Source organism: Cebus imitator, unplaced genomic scaffold (genome assembly GCF_001604975.1).
Source record: "Cebus imitator isolate Cc_AM_T3 unplaced genomic scaffold, Cebus_imitator-1.0 Scaffold371, whole genome shotgun sequence".
Taxonomy (NCBI): Eukaryota; Metazoa; Chordata; class Mammalia; order Primates; family Cebidae; genus Cebus; species Cebus imitator.
In genome coordinates, this window is record NW_016107686.1 from 2,165,633 (window position 1) to 2,186,135 (window position 20,503).

Consider the following 20,503-nt stretch of genomic DNA (forward strand, 5'->3'; position numbering starts at 1 on the left):
GAGTTCAAGACCAGCCTGACCAACATGGTGAAACCCTTTCTCTATTAAAAATACAAAAATTAGCCAGGCTTGGTCGCATGTGCCTGTAGTCCCAGCTACTTGGGAGGCTGAGACAGGAGAATCACTTGAACCCGGGAGGTGGAGGTTGCAGTGAGCCAAGATAGTTCCACTGCACTCCAGCCTGGGCGACAGAGTGAAAGTCTGTCTCAAAAAATAAACAAATGAGGATATATAAAATTGAGGAAATCTCAGTAAGATCTGGATTGTCAACACCAATATTATAGTTACACTACTGTATTATAGTTTTGCAAGATGTTATTACCCTTAGGGAAAGTTGGATGAGAGAGGCACATGATCTCTATTATTTCTTCCCATAGCCTGTGAGTCTAATAATTATTTCAAAATAAAAAGTTGAATTTTAAAAATGGATAGAACTAGAAATAAAATTTGGGGGAACAAATAGGTACCAGGTCTAGGAGGGTTGGTGCTAATGAGAAGCTTGGACACTTAAACTTTATTGGCTTCATGGCAGATCTGTCCCTGGATGAAAAGGCAGTAGACCAATAGAAAATGAGCCACAATAGAGATATGAACCATTTTAAGACCCACAAATGAAAGTATACATTTCTGAGATTACCATCTTTGATCACACGGAAGGCTGCCAATGCAAAACAAACATAAGCTACTTACCCACATAAATAGGTTGGCTCCACTCACTCCAGAGCCCTGCCTCTCTGCACATGGAGCTCACTGCTGCTCTCACTTGAATATCGTACTTAGAAAAATCATCAATTATTGAGATGAATGCATTGGTCATCATTTTTTCTATCTAAGTGGGGAAAAATAGCATTATAAGAATCTCCAGACACCTAATTTAGTTCTGCCAATTGTCAAAACAGGAGGTACTATATGGGTCATGTGACTCACTGATCAGCAAGCAATTTAAAATCAACAGGACACAATTAGTTTATGCTAGATGCTTCAGTGTGGATGTGTTGGCAATCGCCCTTCAGGGGAACGCTGTCTTGTAACCAAAATATATGAAATGGTCAATGGTCAAGATCCAGGTGATCCTCTCCAGGCCCAGCTGATGTTTCCAGACTGAAAGACTGGAGTGGCCTAGGCCAGAATGCTTTATTCCTTCACCTTGTCCCTCCATAATCTGTGGTCACATTACTAAATAATATCACACGAACACTAGATTGTCTAGTGTCGAAATGAAGGTATTTTCTCATGAATGAGGCTTTCACATTTTTCTTTTTACTGATCATTGCCACCACCATCCAACTAGTCCCCTGTGCCAGAGATGTGTTCCTGACACCTGTATCTTGAATATCCCCTGGAGGTATTTCTCCCTTTTTAACTCCAGGCCCATGACCATTGCCTATTTTAGCTCTTATTATCTTTTGCTTGGACTCTTACAGTAGCCACTAACTGACATCTATATGTCCATGTGTACCTTCCCCACTCACATCTAGTTTTCATGCTGCTACCGAAATTCTTCTACTAGGCAAATGTAGACACATTTCTTTATTGTGCAAAACTTTTCAGTGGCATCCATTGCCTGTAGTCATGGTTAAAAAAAAAAAAAAGAAGCTATTTATTTTTTAACAAAATTCTGTAGAGCCACTTGGGGAGAAGTCACAGTGTCACATATAGAGTAATGATTCCAGTGTTGGTCTTATATCCAGGCAGACTGAATTACTTGCCACTTGGCTGAAGGAACCATACTCTCTCAAGCATAAAGTCACTCCTTTCCTAGACTGGTGCAAGTCAGGCACTATTTATTACTGGCCTGTGACGGGCGAAATATAGAAATTATGACTGCAATTTACAAGTTTTGATAGCAATTTGACATTGCTTATATATATAAACACATCAGTGAACTGACACTTTACATGTCTTTGGCTGTATTTAATTTTTTCTAGCAAATCATTTTAATTGTATTTGACAAAAGCACCAGTCCATGGTAGATGAGACAGTATAAAACACATACACACACAGTCCTTCAGTGTAAGTATTTTGGGAAGCTCTGACTAGGAAAGTCCTTCTCATGTTTTCTCGCCAGACCAGTTTCTCTTCATTCTTGCAGATGCCGTTCAATTCCTCTCTGCAGAGCAGGCTCTCTGCCCACACCCATATCTCTAGCTACATTGACTTTTTCCTGTAGGAGGACAACCCCAAGGCTGGGCAAGTGTGTCACAAGATTGGGTCACTCGATGGCAGAAACAGTCTTATTTATCCTTATCTTTCACAAAGGAACCAATTAATAAATATTTGTTGAATCAAGTTGAATTGGCTTTGTCTATTCTCAATAAGACATGAGTTGGAATCCCGACTATCCTATTTTTTTTCTAGCTTTGTGACTGTGGGACAGTTACTTTATCTCTTTTGCCTCACTTTCCTGTAAAATGAGAATGATAATTACATCATAGCATTATTGTGAGGATAGAATAAACTCAAATAATAAAGCTTGACAGATAATTGATGCTCAAGAAATGTTGATTGACTTTCTTCTCAGTTCCATTCCCCTTGAAATTTTTGACCATTAGTGCTAATATGTTTTTTTTAATTGTGGTAAAATACATATAAGGAAATTTACCATCTTAACCATTTTTAAGTGTACAATTTTATGATATTAAGTATTTTTACATTGTTGTGTCACCAATGTTCAACACTCTTAATCTTGCGAAACTGAAACTCTGTACCCATTAAACAATAGCTCTCCATTCACCTTACCAATTCCTGGTAACCACCATCTTACTCTGTTTCTATGAGTTTGACTATTTAACCTCATAAAAGTAGAATCGGACAGTATTTGTCCTTTTGTAACTGACTTATTTTTCTTAGCATAGCATCCTCAAGGCTCCTCTGTGTTGTACCATGCCAGAATCTCCTTCCTTTTAATGCTGGCTCATATCCTTTTGTATGTATATGCTGCATTTTGCTTATCCATTCATTTAATGGGCACTCAGGTTGCTTCTGGCTTTTGGCTATTGTGAATAATGCTGCTATGAACATGGGTATACAAACATGTCTTTGAATCCTTGCTTTCAATTCTTTTGTATATGTAGCCAGAAGTGGAATTGTTGGATCATATGGAAATTCTATTTCTAATTTTTTGAGAATTCATCATACCGTTTTTATAGCAGCTGCATCATTTTAGATTTTTCTTTATTTTTGAGATGAAATGTCACTCGGTCACCCAGGCTGGAGTGCAGTGGCACAATCTCAGCTCACTGCAACCTCTGCCTCCCTGATTGAAGCGATTCTCCTGCCTCAACCCCCACCCCCACCCCAAAGTAGCTGGGATTATAGGTGTGTGCCACCACATCCGGATAGGTTATGTTTCACTATGTTGGCCAGGCTGGTCTTGAACTCCTGACCTCAGTTGACTCCTTTATGAGGCTACAGGAAACAACAATTTGCCTAAGTAAAAATAGGTACAGTACTAACCTATAGTACTGAAAATACTGCGGGGTTTCACTATGTTGGCCAGTCTTAAACTCCTTACCTCAGGTCATCCGTCCACCTTGGCCTCCCAAAATACTGGGATAACAGGCGTGAGTCACTGTACCCAGCCATCATTTTAGGTTTTAACTAACAGTAGTACCAATGAGTCTGTATCTAATCCTTTGTGTTAGTTTCAACCAAAAGTATGTTCTTTCAAAACAAAAGGCCAGTAAGATTTGGTTTATATCTATAAATACCTGAGTAGATATAAGTTAAGTTTCACCTTGTTAGTACAAAGTTGTAATTTGGTTGCAGTCACTGAAGATAATGTTTTAAATGTTTCTAAAATGAATGTCTGTCTTCAAATATTGGAATGATCTGAGGAATTACCTGTAAATATCCATTCCTTGTATTGTGTATTTTGACTTCATAATCAAAGCAATGGCTTGGAAAGGCAGACACTGGTTTCTCCCATTGGATAGAGAGACGAGTTCCTTCAATCTCTGCTGTGACATTCAGTGGAGTATTTATTTGATCTACATTAGGGAATGAAAGATCAGTGATATTTCCTTAGAATCTGTGATCAGAGCTGATAACTCCAACCCACTGACACTTCTCAAGGCATTTCTGAGATAGGCTTTTTTCAAAAAGGTCTTACCATCAGGTCTTAATCAACTGATCTCCAAGCCACAGGAAGCTGGTGGCCTCCCATAATACACTTGTCTTACAGTGCTGAAGAAGAAGAGACCCTTTCTGGAAGCTACAAGGATTACTACTCCAAATGGAATTGAATGCTTGAACCTCTTCCCCACTTAGCTCATTGCAAGACTCACCCACCATCCCCTTTTACTACTCAGGTTGTACCAAGCCCAGAATAAACCTGACCACTGAGAGAACATTTCCCCGGACCTCCCACCAAGCCCTGCCTCTTGCCAGTAGCTATACGGCCCTGAGCAAATCACTTCCCCTTTCTGAGATTCAGTTTTTAATCTCATTTTGTTTACTGTGTCTTTGTTTGTTTGTTTGTTTGGGAGACAGAGGAGCAGGAAGCTTCAGTTTTATTTTGCATTAAAAAGAATGGATTGGGCTAAATTTGTCTTCACTTAGGACTCTAATGTCTTTTCCCTTGAGATCTCACTTGATTGTCTTATGGTCCCTTGAGATGAGTAGAAATTAATTCTTAGCGAGTGTCCTTGTCTTAGGTAATGTGGCTTAGATTTCACAATTAATAGGGCAAAGAGTGGGATCCACTGGCTTCAGAGCCTCCTATTCCCTAAGAAGAAGAAAATTATTAACCAAGAAAGTACTTATTTCTTTTAGGAATTAGCCCCAATAAAATGAAAATCATAAAAGAAAATGAATTCCTGTGGTCTGTACTAGATCATATCCATTTTCATATTAATATTATTTTTTCCTGGGTCTTCCTCAGCATCTTTTATTGCCAATTTTCATGAAAGTGACATTTTTAGTTTACCTTAGAAATATACTACTGGAGAGAATTGCATGACCTCTTTAGTAAGGGCTATGATTCTTTACACAAAGTTATATCCATTGGATATAGATATGTCACAGCCAAATCATATCCTCTAAATAATATTTTAGTATATTTATTAAAACTTTATGCCAGGCACTGTTCTAAGCACTTTATCATTAGCAACACAATTCTCATGAAAACACAATGGAAGTATTGATTCCTCTCCATTGTTTCAGATAAGATTAGATACAGTGGAATGGTCAGCTCATCCAAGGTCACTCAGTCAGTGGTAGAACCAGGATCCAAGTCCAGGCAGTCTGCCGCCACCCCCAGCAGCCCATAATAACCAGCCCACCATTGAAATCTGGAATCTCCATAACCAAGAATGTCATGTGAGAGCACCTGATGAGTTTCATAAACAGAACTATCTGAGATGAGGGAGAGTGTCTTGTGTATTGAGAACTGAGCAGACAAAAACATGAATAGAATTTTTAGAGCTGAGAATTGCACACTGAGAGATATCCGAGCTGGAGAACATCCAGGAGATGGGCCAGAACAGTGGGAAATGGAGGGAGAGAGATGTTAGCCTGGAGAAGAAGGGCTTCTGAATGGGAAATCTACTGGAACAGCTAAGACAGGCCATTCTGTAGGGAAAGGACTCAAACCATCTGGGTTGGCACTAGTCCATAACGGCACCCAGGGGCAGAAATTTCACAAAACCTGTCAGAAGTGATGAAAGATTAAATGGTCTCTTTGAAACAGCTAGTTCACTTTTCCTAGTGCAGTGATTCTCAACTGGGAGAAATTTTACCCCCGAGGGGCATTTGGCAAAGTCTGAAACTTTTTAAAAAATCATATCTCAGGGGCAGAGGGGCATACTAATGGCATCTAGTGTGAGAAGCCAGAGATGATGCTAAATATCCTACCATGCCCAAGACAACCCTCCATAACAGAGTTATCCTGTCAAAATCATTGGTGGTGTTGGGATGGAGAACCCTGCCCCAGTGGTTTTCGAATATGGGCCCCATGCTTACCTAGCATCAGAAAAGTAGTAAAACTAGGTGATCTTTATAACCCTTCCCTCCAGTGCTCAGATTCTGAGGTTATTTCAGATTTGGATTAAGTCAGTCTTACCAATGGTGTGAAGGGCAAACAGCTGATCAAAGGGCTTGATGGCAGTGTGCTTGCTGGAGCCATTAACAAGCACCACAAGCCAGTCACGCCCTCTGCTGTGGATGAAAGTCCTGGGAAACCAGCATGCGATATTTCTCTCCAATATGTCTTTGCTGTATTCTTTGCATTCTTCAGTCCAAGAACCATACCTAAATTGGAACACTCATGAGTTTTATAGCACTGCAGGAAACAACCATTTGCCTAAGTAAAAATAGGTTCAGTACTAACCTGTAGTAGAGAAAATACTGCGTGTCCTCAGGGGCATCTGTGCCAACAAGCCAGGTGCAGTGAAGGGAAACTTGGTATGGCCTTAAATGTGAATAATTATCTGCTGTAGTGTTTGTGGTGCAGGTTAAATTCACAGCTGAGGTTCCGGGAGACCCTAGGTAGTCAAAAATAAAAAGAACAAAAAATTGCCATGGTAGACTCTGAATTTCATGCTTCTTTTGGAACTGCAGTGATGTGAACGTCTTATTCATCACCAAAAATAATCATCCTCACATTGGTTTTGTTCCCTTGAGAGTCCCGCTCTGTTACCCAGGCTGCAGTACACTGGTATAATCTCAGCTCACTGCAAACTCTGCCTCTGGGCTGGAGTGATTCTCATGCCTCAGTCTCCTGAGTAGCTAGGATTACAGGTGTACACCACCACACTCACCTAATTTTTGTATTTTCAGTAGAGCTGAGGTTTCAGCATGATGGCCAGGCTGGTCTTGAACTCTTGACCTCAAGTGATCCACTGGCCTTGGCCTCCTAAAGTGCTGGGATTACAAGCATGACCCACCATGCCCAGCCATTATCACGTATTTCTAGAAACCTTCTAACCACCAAAGGCCGACTTACAGGACATACGGAATTAGAATTATAAAGCCCCCATTTCTGATATTAAAGGCTTCCCAGCTATTTTGTTTGGGGCTTGGTGGTTGTGTTTTTGCAATGAATGTGTGAAAGTTCAAGAGAAGTACAATATATTATCATTTAGAGGTTGATGTCCAGCAACTTTGGTGCTCTAATGCCGCATTTGTTAATAACTAGCTGTGAGACAGTGCCCCCCACTCTCTGGACTCTATATTTTCAATTGTAAAGAAGAGGGTTGGTACACAAAGGTCTTGAGTGTTTCTTTCCATCCTAGAATTGTATGATTCATTAGGTTGTATCCAAATGTTTCATGAATTACATGGGTTGCTGCTCAGAATAAATGAGTTTTGACAACACTGAAAGATAATACCACTACTGTGCAGACTTGATGCACATTAGCATGTTAAAGTCCTCTTTAATATACTAGAACTTTAAGAAAACCTTGAATTGGCCAGGCACGGTGCTCATGCCTGTAATTCCTGCACATTGGGAAGCCAAGGCAGATAGATATCTCTTGAGCACGGGAGTACGAGACCAGCCTGGGTAACATGGAAAAACCCCATATCTACAAAAAATAAAACAAAAATTAGCCAGCTGTGGTGTTAGGTGCCTGGAGTTCCAGCTATTGGAGAGGTTGAGGTGGAAGGATCACTTGAGCTGGGGAGGTCAAGGGTGAGCCAAGATCATGCTACTGCATTCCAGCCTGGGCAACAGAGTGAGACCCTGTCTCAAAAAAAANAAAAAAGAAAGAAAAAGAAAAGAAAAAAGAAAACCTTCAAATTTTATTTTATTTATTATTTATTCTTATTATTTGTGACAGAGTCACTCTGTCGCCCAGACTGGAGTGCAGTGGTGTGATCGGTTCACTGCAACCTCTACCTCCCAGGTTCCAACAATTCTCTTGCCTCAGCTTCCCTAGCAACTGGGATTACAGGCACATGCCACCACATCCAGCTAATTTTTGTATTTTTAGTAGAGATGGGGTTTCACCAAGTTGGCCAGGCTGGTCTCGAACTGTTGACCTCAAGTAATCCACCTGCCTCAGCTTCTCAAAGTGCTGGGATTACAGGTGTGAGCCACTATGCCTGGCCAAGATTTTAAATGCAATCTTTTAATGTTTGCTTCTTTAAGGATTTCTCAAATTATGTGACTAGAAAAGCTTGTTTTCATTACAACCTCTCTTGTTGCTGAATTAACAGTTGGTCTTTAGAATACACTGGGAAACACTGCCTTGTTGGTGGTTGTTCAGAGAAGAAAACAAGCTCTTGCACCCAGGTCAGGAAGGACCGCATCAAAATGAGAGCCTTGAGAGACAGAAGGGGGTCTTTTGATCGTAGCTTAAATCAGCTGTAGATCATTTTTATCTCTGTCAGCCAGTGTCTTTCAAGAAGCAGAGGGAGAAAATGATGAGAGAGAGCCTTTTATTACCTATAGAGAAATTAGAGAAGTTAAAGATAGGTTTCTAGAGAAGTTAAAGATGAGGTATTAAAGAAATACCTAAAAGCAGATTGACTTATTAAGTTCATAGTATATATTCATATATTAGGTTGATGCAAAAGTAATTATGATTTTGGTGATTACTTTTGCACCAACCTAATATATATTTGTCCATGCACCAAATGACCAGAAAGTCCATGCTCCAAATACAGTTTACAGATTCTGAAGACTCTTTGTCTTGTAATTCTCATCCAAGGAATCATTTTATGTGGATTCCACTTGGTTCAAAACAGAAATAATTTTTATTAGTGTCATCCTGTATTAGAGTGCTCAGAGGATAATTAGAATTGTAGAAATCTAAATGGCAAAGTGCCTCATAGGTAAAATCCAGTTATTCATTATAGAAAGGAGGAATAGTGGTTTGATGTAAAGCACATACAATAACCCATCTCTGTGTTCTTGCATCTACCTTGAATTAGTTTCTGTACTTGGAATCAAGCTCATGCAAATTGGCTGGTATGTGGTCTAGACAAGTTATAACAAATAAATTGGGCCAGATACGGTGGCTTACATCTGTTACCCCAGCACTTTGGAAGGCAGAGGCAGGTGGATGGCTTGAGGCCGGGAGTTCGAGACCAGCCTGGCCAACAGGGCAAAACCCCATCTCTACAATAAAAATAATACAAAAATTAGTCTGCCATAGAGGCGCATGTCTATAATCGCAGCTACTCGGGAGGCTGAGATATGAGAATTGCTTGAACCCAGGAGGCAGAGGTTGCAGTAAGTTGAGAACACACCACTGCACTTCAGCCTGGGTGACAGAGTAAGACTCTCTTTCAGAAAAAAAAAAAGTAAATGGGAAGATCTTTATGATTCTGTTTTAAGTCACCAACACAATTCAGGAGGCACGGTCTTTTCATCTGGTGATATGAGAAGATAATTGTTTGAAAATTACCTATGAGCTCAACTGACCAGGACAATTGTTATTGGGTGCACCCACATATCCCAGAACTTGGTAGCCTGCTTTTCCTCTTTTCTCTCCCCTATTGTGTGTGCACACTTAAGTGTTTGATCAGAAGTATTACTGATTCTAAGTATCAGAAACACCAGCTTTCCACTGGAGGCCAATGCAGAGACAGTGGATATTTCTGCAAGAATGTTCCAGATGGAATTCAGTTGGTTATAAGAAGTGGCAGCAGCCTTGGTTAGGATGTTGTTGATATGGGAGTACTTGATAAGAACAGGTGACTGACTGAAGAAAAGTGAGTTAGTGTTAATTTTTCTACTTTTCCATAGTTCCAAAGTCCAAAACATAGGCACTGGACTTTTGGAGGTTCGCTTACCTGGTGGAGCCTGAACTTCAGCAGAAACCCAGCTGCTGGCCAGAAATGAGTGGTCGTTCTGCAGGATGGTCCGCACACTTGCTGAAAAGCCTTGGTGGAGGATGGTTACACAGTTGCTTTCAGTGATTCTGGTTTCATACTAAAAATAAAACCCACAAGTTATGATACATAAAAGAGAACTAGCCTTAAGAGAGCTATTTTAATCAAATCTGCATTTTCTTCCACTTTTTGAATGACGAGGAAAATGCAATGAAACAGTTTTGCTAGAAAAAAGTCAAAACCACTGTAATAACAACACAGTAATTTCTCAACAACACATGAACACATTATTCTTGTAAATACAAATAAAATATTACAGTTAAACTCAAGTTCTCCTTGACCACCAACTCCCCAGAGGTCAATGTTTGACAGAAAATTCTCTAGAATTGTGTATTGACTGAAAAACAGTTAATATGAATCACTTCTCCTTTTGTTTGAATGCACTGCACACCTAATATGCAGCAGGTGCCTGAATGTAGCCCCGAGGTAAAACTGAGGCTCTTAGAAGCTAAGTGACCTGTCCCAGGTTGCAAAGGCAGGAAGTGGAAAAACTAGGATTCGAACTTGGTTTCCCTAACTCTTTACTCTGCCTGCCTGCTTCTTGTTTTACTGGACTACTTTCCCCTGTTCTGTTGTAATTTTAGGGGAAACAGAAAACCAGTTTTCAATCCATTGTGCCTAAGAAGTTACTAAACATTCTTCCTTAAGGGAAAGAATCATCCGAAAGTTAAAATATTCTGCAATGCTGTGTAATGCTGAACAATATACCCAGCACTAGCTCACAGGCATTCTTGCAGAGACATTATTCTACTGATAATATAACAAAGAGCCTATCAGTAGTTTTCTTTTTCTTTTCTAAATCTAAAATTTCATTTGATAAAGAAAATGCAGTCAAAAGGCATATTTATTCTCAGTAAGGATATCCGTTAGAATAAACACTTACGTCATCTTCTTTTGGAGCGTTTATTTTCACTTGATATTCTAGATTAACATTCCTTTGCTCTTGATCAGGATTTGGTTCCCAATGTAGAAGAACTTGAGCCAAACCAGTAACTTTAATGGTAAAATTGACAGGTGGGAGAAGTGAAACTGTTGATTCAAAGAAGAAAGAAACAACACAGTGTTCAACTGGACATAGGCAGCACTTTGAAAACTTTTTGAATATTTGTTGCCCTGCAGATGCTGTCCTGGACCTGCCAGCACCACAGACACAGTTGTTCTTCTGTGCCTGAACTCCGGGGCAAAGAGAGAATGGCTATTTTTACCCAAGTAGCTGGGACTACAGGCACATGCCACCACACTGGGCTAATTTTTTTGTTGTTGTTCAAGTAGAGACAGGGTTTCACCATGTTGACCAGGCTGGTCTCAAACTCCTGACCTCAAGTGTTCTACCCACCTCAGCCTCTCAAAGTGCTGGAATTACAGGCATGAGACATGACGGCCAGCCTACAAGCAGTTTCTTTAAAAGTGTTTTTAACTTATCTTTTTTATGTTGCCCAGGTGTTTACCTATAATATCTATATTTTTATTGAAATATGCACGTTACTGTGTCACTATTCCCTATAACCATAATTTTCAAACTGAGGGTCATTATCCATTAACAGGCAATGATAACAATGTATTGGTTTGTGATCAGAATTTTTGTTTTAATGATGTGGAAGCAAAATAGAATAGAAAAATATCAGTGTGCATCAAACATAATAAGAGCTGTTTCATGTACCTCTTGTTTCCACTACATAAAGATAGTTATAGATATATATTTGTATGTGTGCTGGTATATAATGTAAAAATGTACTTACCTTTTATTATGAGTCATAGACAAAAATATTTGCAAGCAAACTTACTTAAATAGGCCTCTACACAAAGAAAAGCTTTCTTCCCCCTTCATGAGCCACTTTCTGACTTTGCTTTCAAAATATAAAATTTTGTTTAATTACAAAATTACTATCTATTCTTTGAAGAAATATTGGAAAGCACAGGTAAGCACAAAGAAGATAATAAAATTTTTAAAATAATCATACCACTAAGAATGGCATTAACATATGATATATTCACTACGATTTTTCTGGGAATATATTTATTTATTTTTATTTACAATTAGGACAGTATTGTGTACACAATTACCAAAACTTCTTTTATTCATTTACTAAGTAATCAGGTTTTATCCGTTGACCTTAACAACCTTCTACACCTCTATATCCACATTTACCACATGAGAATTTTTAGAGCTCTGTCTGTATTGCACTGTCCCTTATGGTAGCCACTGGCAACTTGTGGCTATTAAAATTTTAATTAGTTAATTAATTAATTTTTGAGACAAAGTCTCACTCTGTCACCCAGGCTGGAGAACAGTGGTGCAATTTCAGTTCACTGCAACCTCTGCCTCTCAGTTCAAGCTATTCTGTTGCCTCAGCTTCCCAAGTAGCTCAGATTACAGGCATGTGCCACCATACCTGGCTATTTTGTATTTATAGTAGAGATGGGGTTTCCCCATGTTAGCCAGGCTGGTCTCAAATTCCTGACTTCAAGTGACCCACCTGCCTTGGCCTCCTAAAGTGCTGGGATTACAGGTGTGAGCCACTGTGTCCGGCCTAAATTAATTTAAATTAATTACCGTAGTTGCACTATCCATATGTCAAGGGCTCAGTAATCACATATGGCTAGTGGCTACTGCCTTGGACATACAAAGATAGAACATTGTCATTACCATTGATAGCTCTGTTGACGATGCTAGATTTGGATCATGTGATGGTTTTCCTTAAACTCTGTCATCACACCAAATACATACATCAACAAATTTCAGGACAAAATGAAGTGGAGCCTTCTTAATGTTCGGTTATGAAGCCTGCTAACTATTCCCTTCCGTGGGAAGACTTTCCAAATGCGGCCACTGGCACTAGCTTTATTCCATGGTCCCCAGCCACCCACACTTGGACTTTGATTTCTCACTGTAGCATAACATTTGCATTTCAACCAACATTAGTTTCTTAAAATACAGCATGTTTAAAGCATCTGTATTCTGATGGGACAAATATTGTCTCTTACAAAAATCCATATATAATGTTCTAATTGACAGTTTAACAGAAAATAATGCTACCTTTTTACTAACATACTTCTAAAAATAAACATTATTGAATTGAATAGAAGATCCTTACTCTTTTCATCAGGAAGTAAGTCAGCTTGTAGTATCTCAGTGGCCCCCAAAAGAATCAGTAATATAGGTGCCATGATGACCATATCCTACAGAAAACAAGGGAGATATAAAAATCATCTTGTTGCTATTTTTAAGAAAAACTGATAGCTACTTTCTAACATAAAATATAGTCATTTGACCATTCAACAAATATTTATGGCATATTTGTTATGTTCTAGAAATACAAACATGATGAAATCTTGGATTTTGCCCTTCCAATGTAGATTCATAGCTTGAAAGACAGAATGAAACATAAATTGATAAATGTGAACCTGTTAAAAAACTGCCCCAACAAAGGTGTGTATAGGGGTACAATAGGAGCAGAGACTTCTGATTTGCCATCTAAAAACTATAGTTCTTGATACACACTAAGGGGAAAAGACATTCCTGGTGAAACCCAAGATATGTTTAAAGCTGGAAGAGAAGAAAACAAATAGGAGGGGATTGCTTTTTGACAAGAGACCAGAGCAGATCTCTGAACGGTAGAAGTTCTAGCATAGTCAATAAAAGAAACAAACAACTTTACCATTTTCACTATGAGGATTTAAATATGAGCCAACATGACAGGAAACTTTAATCTAAAATAATTTGTAACCTGAGAAAGAGAAACTTTGTATCATCAATCCAGAAGCAACTTGTGGTACTTTGACTTTGAAGAGGCTTTTTTTTTTTTTTTTTTTTTTGGTACCCAAATGGGAGCAGGTCACAAAAGAAATGAAAAACATAGTGATGGACCTGGGGAAAATAAAGAGAATATGTCTACCTCCTTGAAACAATTGGGCAATGAGAATAAATCTAGAGCAGCAAATGTGATAAACAGCCCAGTGTGAACACGCACGAAAGTCTCAGCATCCTGTTCTACACATCAAAAAGGAGAGTGGGTGACCTCTTTCTGGGAGTTGTAGATGAGAAATCTTGAGTTTTTCTTCTGCACATTTTGAAAGACATATTTCATAAGAACTTAGCTTTAAAGGACAAATAACACACATGGCTCCCCCTGTGTTGCCCTGACTTTGACACAACGGTTCTTCCTACTCTCTTACCATGTGCTCCCCCTAGAAACTGGGTACGAGGCACATGTGGCTGTTCTACATGATGGAAATCCCTTCTATGGACATTTTTCCTACTCATGAAGGAAAGGAGTCTGAAAGGTGAAATAATTTGCTAAAGATCAAACAGCTATTAAGTAATGGAGCCTAGACCCAATCCCTGATCTTCCAACAGCAAAACCTATGCTGTGTCAATTTTATAGTACTAATTACAATGATTTATAATTTCAGTTAAAAAATGTATTTATGTGGCTTGATATTTTCCAAATATAATTCCACTAGAATCATAGGAGAGACCTGGGCTAAATGAATACCTCCAGGAAATAGCACAGAACACTATTGACTTCATTATTACTTCTTAAATTATTACTTAAGTTGCCACTATTACTGCTGAACTTACTAATGAAATTGGTAAAGCGCTACAATAGCAGGAAAGAATCGGCATATAAATCACTCAATTCCTTTCCAAATAAGCATTGCTAATCAGAACTCTGCCAGTTTTGATTTTAAAATGCTGTTTCTTTTTTCTCCGAGGATTTCACACCATGTAGAAAATTTTTTCAAAAAAATGATGATGATGACAACAATAGCAGGTACTCTATAATTTTTAAAACATTTTCAACAAGTTAGAATTTTAATGAATCAAGGGAAAACACTAGTAATCTACTAAGCCTGAGAAGCAAAGGTAAAAATTCCTTAACAATAGCAATAAAGATAGCTTCCTCTTGAAGTTATGAAGGTGATGTCTTGAAACGTCAGCATTTCCTGAAATACTACATATGATCTCATTTTGCACTAATTTTCAATAATAGGAATTCTAGGTCAGAGACAACTGCAAAATTAATATTCCTTTGTGATTTCTACTGATGGGCAAAGTAGAACTATCTTATAAGAGTACTTGTAAAAACAATAAACATCTGTCCTTTGCAATTAAACTGTTGAAGTAAATAATAAAACTGTTGAATATCTCAATGAGGGAGATAATTGAATATTTTATATAAGCAAGCACTGTCCCCTAGAATTTGTCATGTATTCTGATTTTATAGCTGCTAAGAATATAATTGTTTTTCAAATTTGATCATTCAAAAAAATTTTTATTATTAATTTTTGGCCATAAATAACTAGATAACTTTTTCATGTTTCATTGTTATATTTTACATTTTAAAAAACATGCTTTTGGGAAAAAAAATCAGTTGTCCTATAGATGGTACAAGATACTCAATTAAGAGTCTAAATATTACCAAGAATAACAGTTTTTTTGTGAGCCAGATAAATGTTATATAAGGTTGAGTATTACTAGAACTTCAGGATTTGATACCATGTTTTCTACAATTCTGCTCACTCTCTGTGGACCCTTAATACTTCTGGTCCATGCAAAAAACAAACAAACAAACAAAACAACCCAAATCTCTTCAGGCCATTTATTTAATCCAAAGATACACTGTTATGTAGACATCAACTGGGTCATATTTCACTATACAAGAACAGAGCCACTTCATTAGCTTAAATATATGTATTGACAATATGTTCAACTCATTCTTCTCATGGCTACCAATTAAAATGCAGCAGAAAACCATTAAATTGTTAAAATAAGATTCAAACTAAGCAGAATGAAGCAACTATAGGTTGCTTATTTACAATAATCAGGAATACATGCTCAATCTCTAAGAGAAATCATAATCTACTTGCTCATATAACATTTCATTGAGTCAATCTAAAATTCCTCGAGTGCTCTCTGAGAATCTAGTTTCTGATAGGTGTTACATTTTTTGAAATGTTGGAGAAAAAACAACCACAATCTCCTTTCCTATAGGTGTTTCTAGAAAGTTGGGTAAAATTTTGACAATTAGCAGTGGATTTCCCCAGTGTTCTTGAGAACTGGTTAAATTCCGCTGACGTTCAGACTTACAAATTGTTTCCCCTCTTTTTTTTCTGACTTATTTTTCTGCCTGGGGTATTTGTTTTATAACCAAAGTTATACTGGCATCCCTGTTTTTAAAACCTTTTTGAGTCAACTCTGTTGACACCTAATTCCAGACTCAAACTTAGTGGCAGAAATTGTAAAGCAACTGAGAGAATTCATGCTGTTAGGTTTTTAAATATAAAGAGTTTACTTTCTCTTTTATCCTGTACAAACAGCAATAAAAGTTATTTCTTGAAGGATGAAGAATAAATAAATCAAGGCATATACTGCAAAAGACATGTTTACCTAGGTATATTGCATTATATCCCAATGAAGAATAAATAAATCAAGGTATATACTGCAAAAGACATGTTTACCTAGGTATATTGCATTATACTCCAATGAAAAACTGCACATTTCTAAAGATATAAATGAATAATGAGGACCACTTATCATGCATGCATTTTTTTTACTGCTACTGTACTTTTGATCAAATTTCTGAAATGGTCCTAAAATATAACTCATAAGTTCAGGCTGTGGCCATAGACATAAAATTCTGTCAGTCCAAGTTGAAATGGTGTTGCCACCTTGAGTATTTGGAAAAATAGAAAAAGGATTTTGCTACAAACTACCCAATGGTTGGCCAGGCGTGCTGGCTCACACCTGTAATCCCAGCACTTTGGGAGGCTGAGGCGGCCTGGCCAACATGGTGAAACCCCATCTCTACTAAAAAATACAAAAATTAGCCAGGTTCAGAGGCAGGCACCTATAATTCCATCTACTAGGGAGGCTGAGGCAGGAGAATCACTTGAATCCTGGAGACAGAGGTTGCAGTGAGCCGAGATTACACTACTACAAGCTAGCCTGAACAACAGAGTGAGACGCTATCTCAGAAAAAAAAGAAATACACACACGCACACACACACATGCACACACACACACGCGCACACACACACACACATATACACATCTCAGTGGCGATTTCCTGCCAATTGCACATGGTGCAATTTGTCATCCCACATTAATGCTCCTGGGCATACCTGTCTACAGACAATCCTCTTGTTCCAATCAGTACTCAAGAGTAGATGGCGAGGACAGTGTCTGTCGTGTCTATGCTCATGTCTGCAACCCCACCATCTAGCAGTGTCATGCGCAGGACTGATGCTCAGTGTGCCAGGCCCTGTGTGGAACAGAAGCAAATTAGTGCACAGCCCTAATGTGCGACGTGTGGTGGAACCTAACAGAGGAACAAGTTAGGTCAGGAGTGCGGCACGCTGGGGAGTGTGTAACAAGCCTGGCCCACTTTTGGTACCTTGCCTAAAAATTTCCCATGCAGTGTTTGAAGTAATATAAACAAATGAGGTGATTTGACTTCTAAAACTTAATTATGCTTGGAAATGCAAACTTTTAACGAATAGCTACATAGATTAATTTCTTTTTCAATAACCATGAAAGAGGACATAGTCACTTAAAAGAGAAATCATACCAGGTAATGAAATGTTCAGTGTGATAATTCATTAGACCAAGTATTAAGGATATTATTCAACATGGCTATAAAAGTACCATCACTTTTCATGTGTTTATTAATTTTAGGCTCGTGGATATTAAAAGATTTTATTTTTTTTTCTCTCTGCGTCTCCTTTTTTCTACTTTTTTGGAGGTTCCATTTCATCCTTTTTTGTCTACATGGAAATATGCTTACCTTGCTTTAGGTGAAATATTTCAGCAAATTTGTGTAAATTTTGTATAAAATGAAACATTCTTGGAAATTCAAGAACCCCTACCAGAAAGAAAAAGCAGAACGCCTCCTTCAGTGAGATAAAGTGCCATTATCTACTTTTTGTTGTTGTTTCTTTATTTGTAGATTTCTTGCTTAACTGAAACTTCCTAAGATATTTCATTAAACCCTATACCCTATTTTGGAAACTCATTTATTTTCTAAGAAATCTTGGCAGAATATATGTTCTCATTTTAGTTGCATAAATTATCTGGAGCAGTGCAAAATAAATGCCTTATATTTATATAAGAATTAACAAAACCATAGGTGTTGTTTTAATATGAGTCACCTTGCCACAGGCTTGTACATCTCAGTTACTGAGCCAAAACACAAGAATAGAATCAACATGACCTTTCTAATAACGCAAGTTTAATAGCACCATTATTAGTTCTGTCCCTGCTAATAATAATACAATTATAAGGAGTTTTGTTTCCCCTTTTTGTTCTTTAAAAGTTTGCCATGTATTTAGAAGTCATTGTTTCTCACTTTTCCTAAGCCCTCCTCCCGGCCCTGGGTGTAGTGAAATTATGAGGAGGTGGAGCACAGAGTATTGTAAGAGCCCATGCCATAGAAGAAAGATATCTATTTGCTTACTCTGCGGTGAGTGAAGCATTTGATTTCCACTTACTGAGAAGTGCGTTGGCCATGCGATCAGGAGCAGCAGCAGGGCATTGAGAATGAACCTTATCTCTGGGTACACTTTTTAACTTAGAGGCGGTTCTTCACTCTTTCATCATCACAGCTGTAATGGTTAAAAACTCTCAGGCAGCTTCCTTTACGATGGGATGGCAACATGTTTTCTCTAAGCAAATATGGAGGAGGATTTGTACAGAGCAACTAGGCAGGAGCCAAACTGGAACTCCCAACAACCGAACTGCTGACAAATGAAAGAATCTCTCTTGTCCAGATAGCCATTATCTGATAACTGTCTCGTCTGCATTTTCACTCTCTTTCAGAGCTGGTTTGCTATCTTCAGGAGTTGGAATTAACTTTTACTCATGGTGACAAGGTAATCAAATTTTCTATGGGTACTCTAAAGCTTTGCATTTCTGTTTTATTTATTTCTATTTATTTATGTTTTATTTATGTTTATTTAGCTTCGTTTGGCTAGAGTAGTTACTGTGCCTCTATCCCCTATGCAACACTGACACATGATTTGATAGAAAATAGGGCCTGAGGAGTACCCTCTCCCTACTCACAAGGCAATAGCAGCAGTTCTCAGCCCTTAGAGAATGCCCTTAGCTCTTCTCTGTTTTGTGAGCAGGTCTGGTACTCTCAAGTAAATCTGTGTGGGGGATGTGTTTCTGGGTGTGATACATTACTAGTGTCTGTCAGCTCAGATCGTCCTACACAAATTGTAGCAATGGCATTGTTGGTCTGTGGGTGCACCACGTTCCTCACATCGCACCCATTGTAGCACCCAGCTGTCTTCAGAATGCTTCAATTTCAGCAAACCTACTTGGCTTTTCCCGTCTTTTGTACCATTTCTGTTTGATTCCTTATGGGAAATTTAGAGGTAATTGACTACAAAGCTGACTTTAGAAAAAAATACGGCTTAGAGTGTGAATAGATAAGAATAGTTCTTATTGCATGACCCCAGGCAGAGAATAGTAGTTGCCTTTGGAAGGAAACCTTCAGTCTTAGCCCAAGAGATGAGTGATACAGGATTCCCTGTCTCTTTAGTAGCCAGTTGGGAGACTCTCAGAGCAGATGCAGAAAGATGGTTGCCCTGGTTAGATCAGTGGTTCTGTTTGTGAGATGATAGCTGGGCCTCCTGGAGGAAATTTCTGAAAGGCTCAGTGTAGGAGCTGTGCAAGTACAGTCAGTGTGTGTGCTTGGGGTTCCCAAGGTGACCATTTTAGCAGTTGCCAAAATGAAACTGGTGCAATTATTATCAGGTTGAAATTGTCAGAACTGAAAATGTGATTTTCCTTGGGGAAAGGGGAAGTAAAACAAAGAATAGAGAGAGAGATCCATTTATTTGCTAAGAGACACTCAGAAAAGTTTAGACATAGTATCAACGATGTGGCCTACTTTTTGAAGTCCTGCACATCTATTTATACATGTAGTATATTTGCCACTAATGAAGCCTTTACAAATACTTAGTAATCATTGTGAGGACAGTACTTTCTGTCTTAAAATACTGCTTTAATGGTCTCTCTCTCTCTCTATGTATATAATATATATATGTGTGTGTGTGTATATATCTCTATAGAGAGAGATATACACACACATATATGTGTATATATACGTGTATCTATATATATATATAAACGTGTGTGTGTGTGCATATATATATATATATACTTTTTTTTTTTTTTGAGACAAAGTCTCCCCGTCACCCAGGCTGGAGTGCAGTGGCACAATCTTTACTCACTGCAACCTCCGCCTTTCATATTCAAGTGATTCTCCTGCCTCAGCCTCCCAAGTAGCAGGGATTACAGGCATCCACCACCATGCCTGGCTAATATTTGTATTTTTAGTAGAGACAGGATTTCACCATGTTGGCCAGGCTAATCTCAAATTCCTGACCTCAAGTGATCTACCTGCCTCGGCCTCCCAAAGTGCTGGGATTACAGGCATGAACCACCACATAATGGTGGTCATGGTCTCTATGTTTCTTACATTCATTTACTCAAATATTCATTGACGGCACCTATGCGCTATGCTAGGCATGGTGAAGGGTATAAAGAAAATTAGATCTGGCTACTCCTTCCATACTGACTTCATGGCTATATGATCTGTAATTAACTATACCAATAAAAACAAGCAAACAAAGCAAACACATGCTCATACAGAAACAT

General features: G+C 38.4%; 1 protein-coding gene across 6 annotated transcripts in view; it reads right to left on the reverse strand.

Annotated features, from left to right (window-relative positions):
- Positions 1 to 19,960, reverse strand: part of IL5RA (interleukin 5 receptor subunit alpha) — a 43,662-nt gene extending 23,702 nt beyond the window's left edge. For 3 of the 6 annotated variants that reach the window (XR_005196675.1, XM_017507295.2, XM_037730967.1), the window contains exons 1-9: positions 18,328 to 19,957; positions 16,963 to 17,102; positions 12,933 to 13,017; positions 10,721 to 10,866; positions 9,739 to 9,877; positions 6,329 to 6,482; positions 6,062 to 6,249; positions 3,844 to 3,989; positions 691 to 829 (exon numbers count right to left, since the gene is read on the reverse strand). Coding sequence is in view for 5 of the 6 variants with exons in the window: in XM_017507295.2 (XP_017362784.1) it covers positions 691 to 829; positions 3,844 to 3,989; positions 6,062 to 6,249; positions 6,329 to 6,482; positions 9,739 to 9,877; positions 10,721 to 10,866; positions 12,933 to 13,017; positions 16,963 to 17,102; positions 18,328 to 18,346 (1,156 nt within the window). In the remaining variant the exon portion in view is untranslated. Of the gene's footprint in view, positions 1 to 690; positions 830 to 3,843; positions 3,990 to 6,061; positions 6,250 to 6,328; positions 6,483 to 9,738; positions 9,878 to 10,720; positions 10,867 to 12,932; positions 13,018 to 16,962; positions 17,103 to 18,293 lie in introns of all 6 variants that reach the window. The other 3 variants (XM_017507294.2, XM_017507293.2, XM_037730966.1) reach the window with 3 other exon arrangements.
- Positions 19,961 to 20,503: the final 543 nt, after the last annotated feature.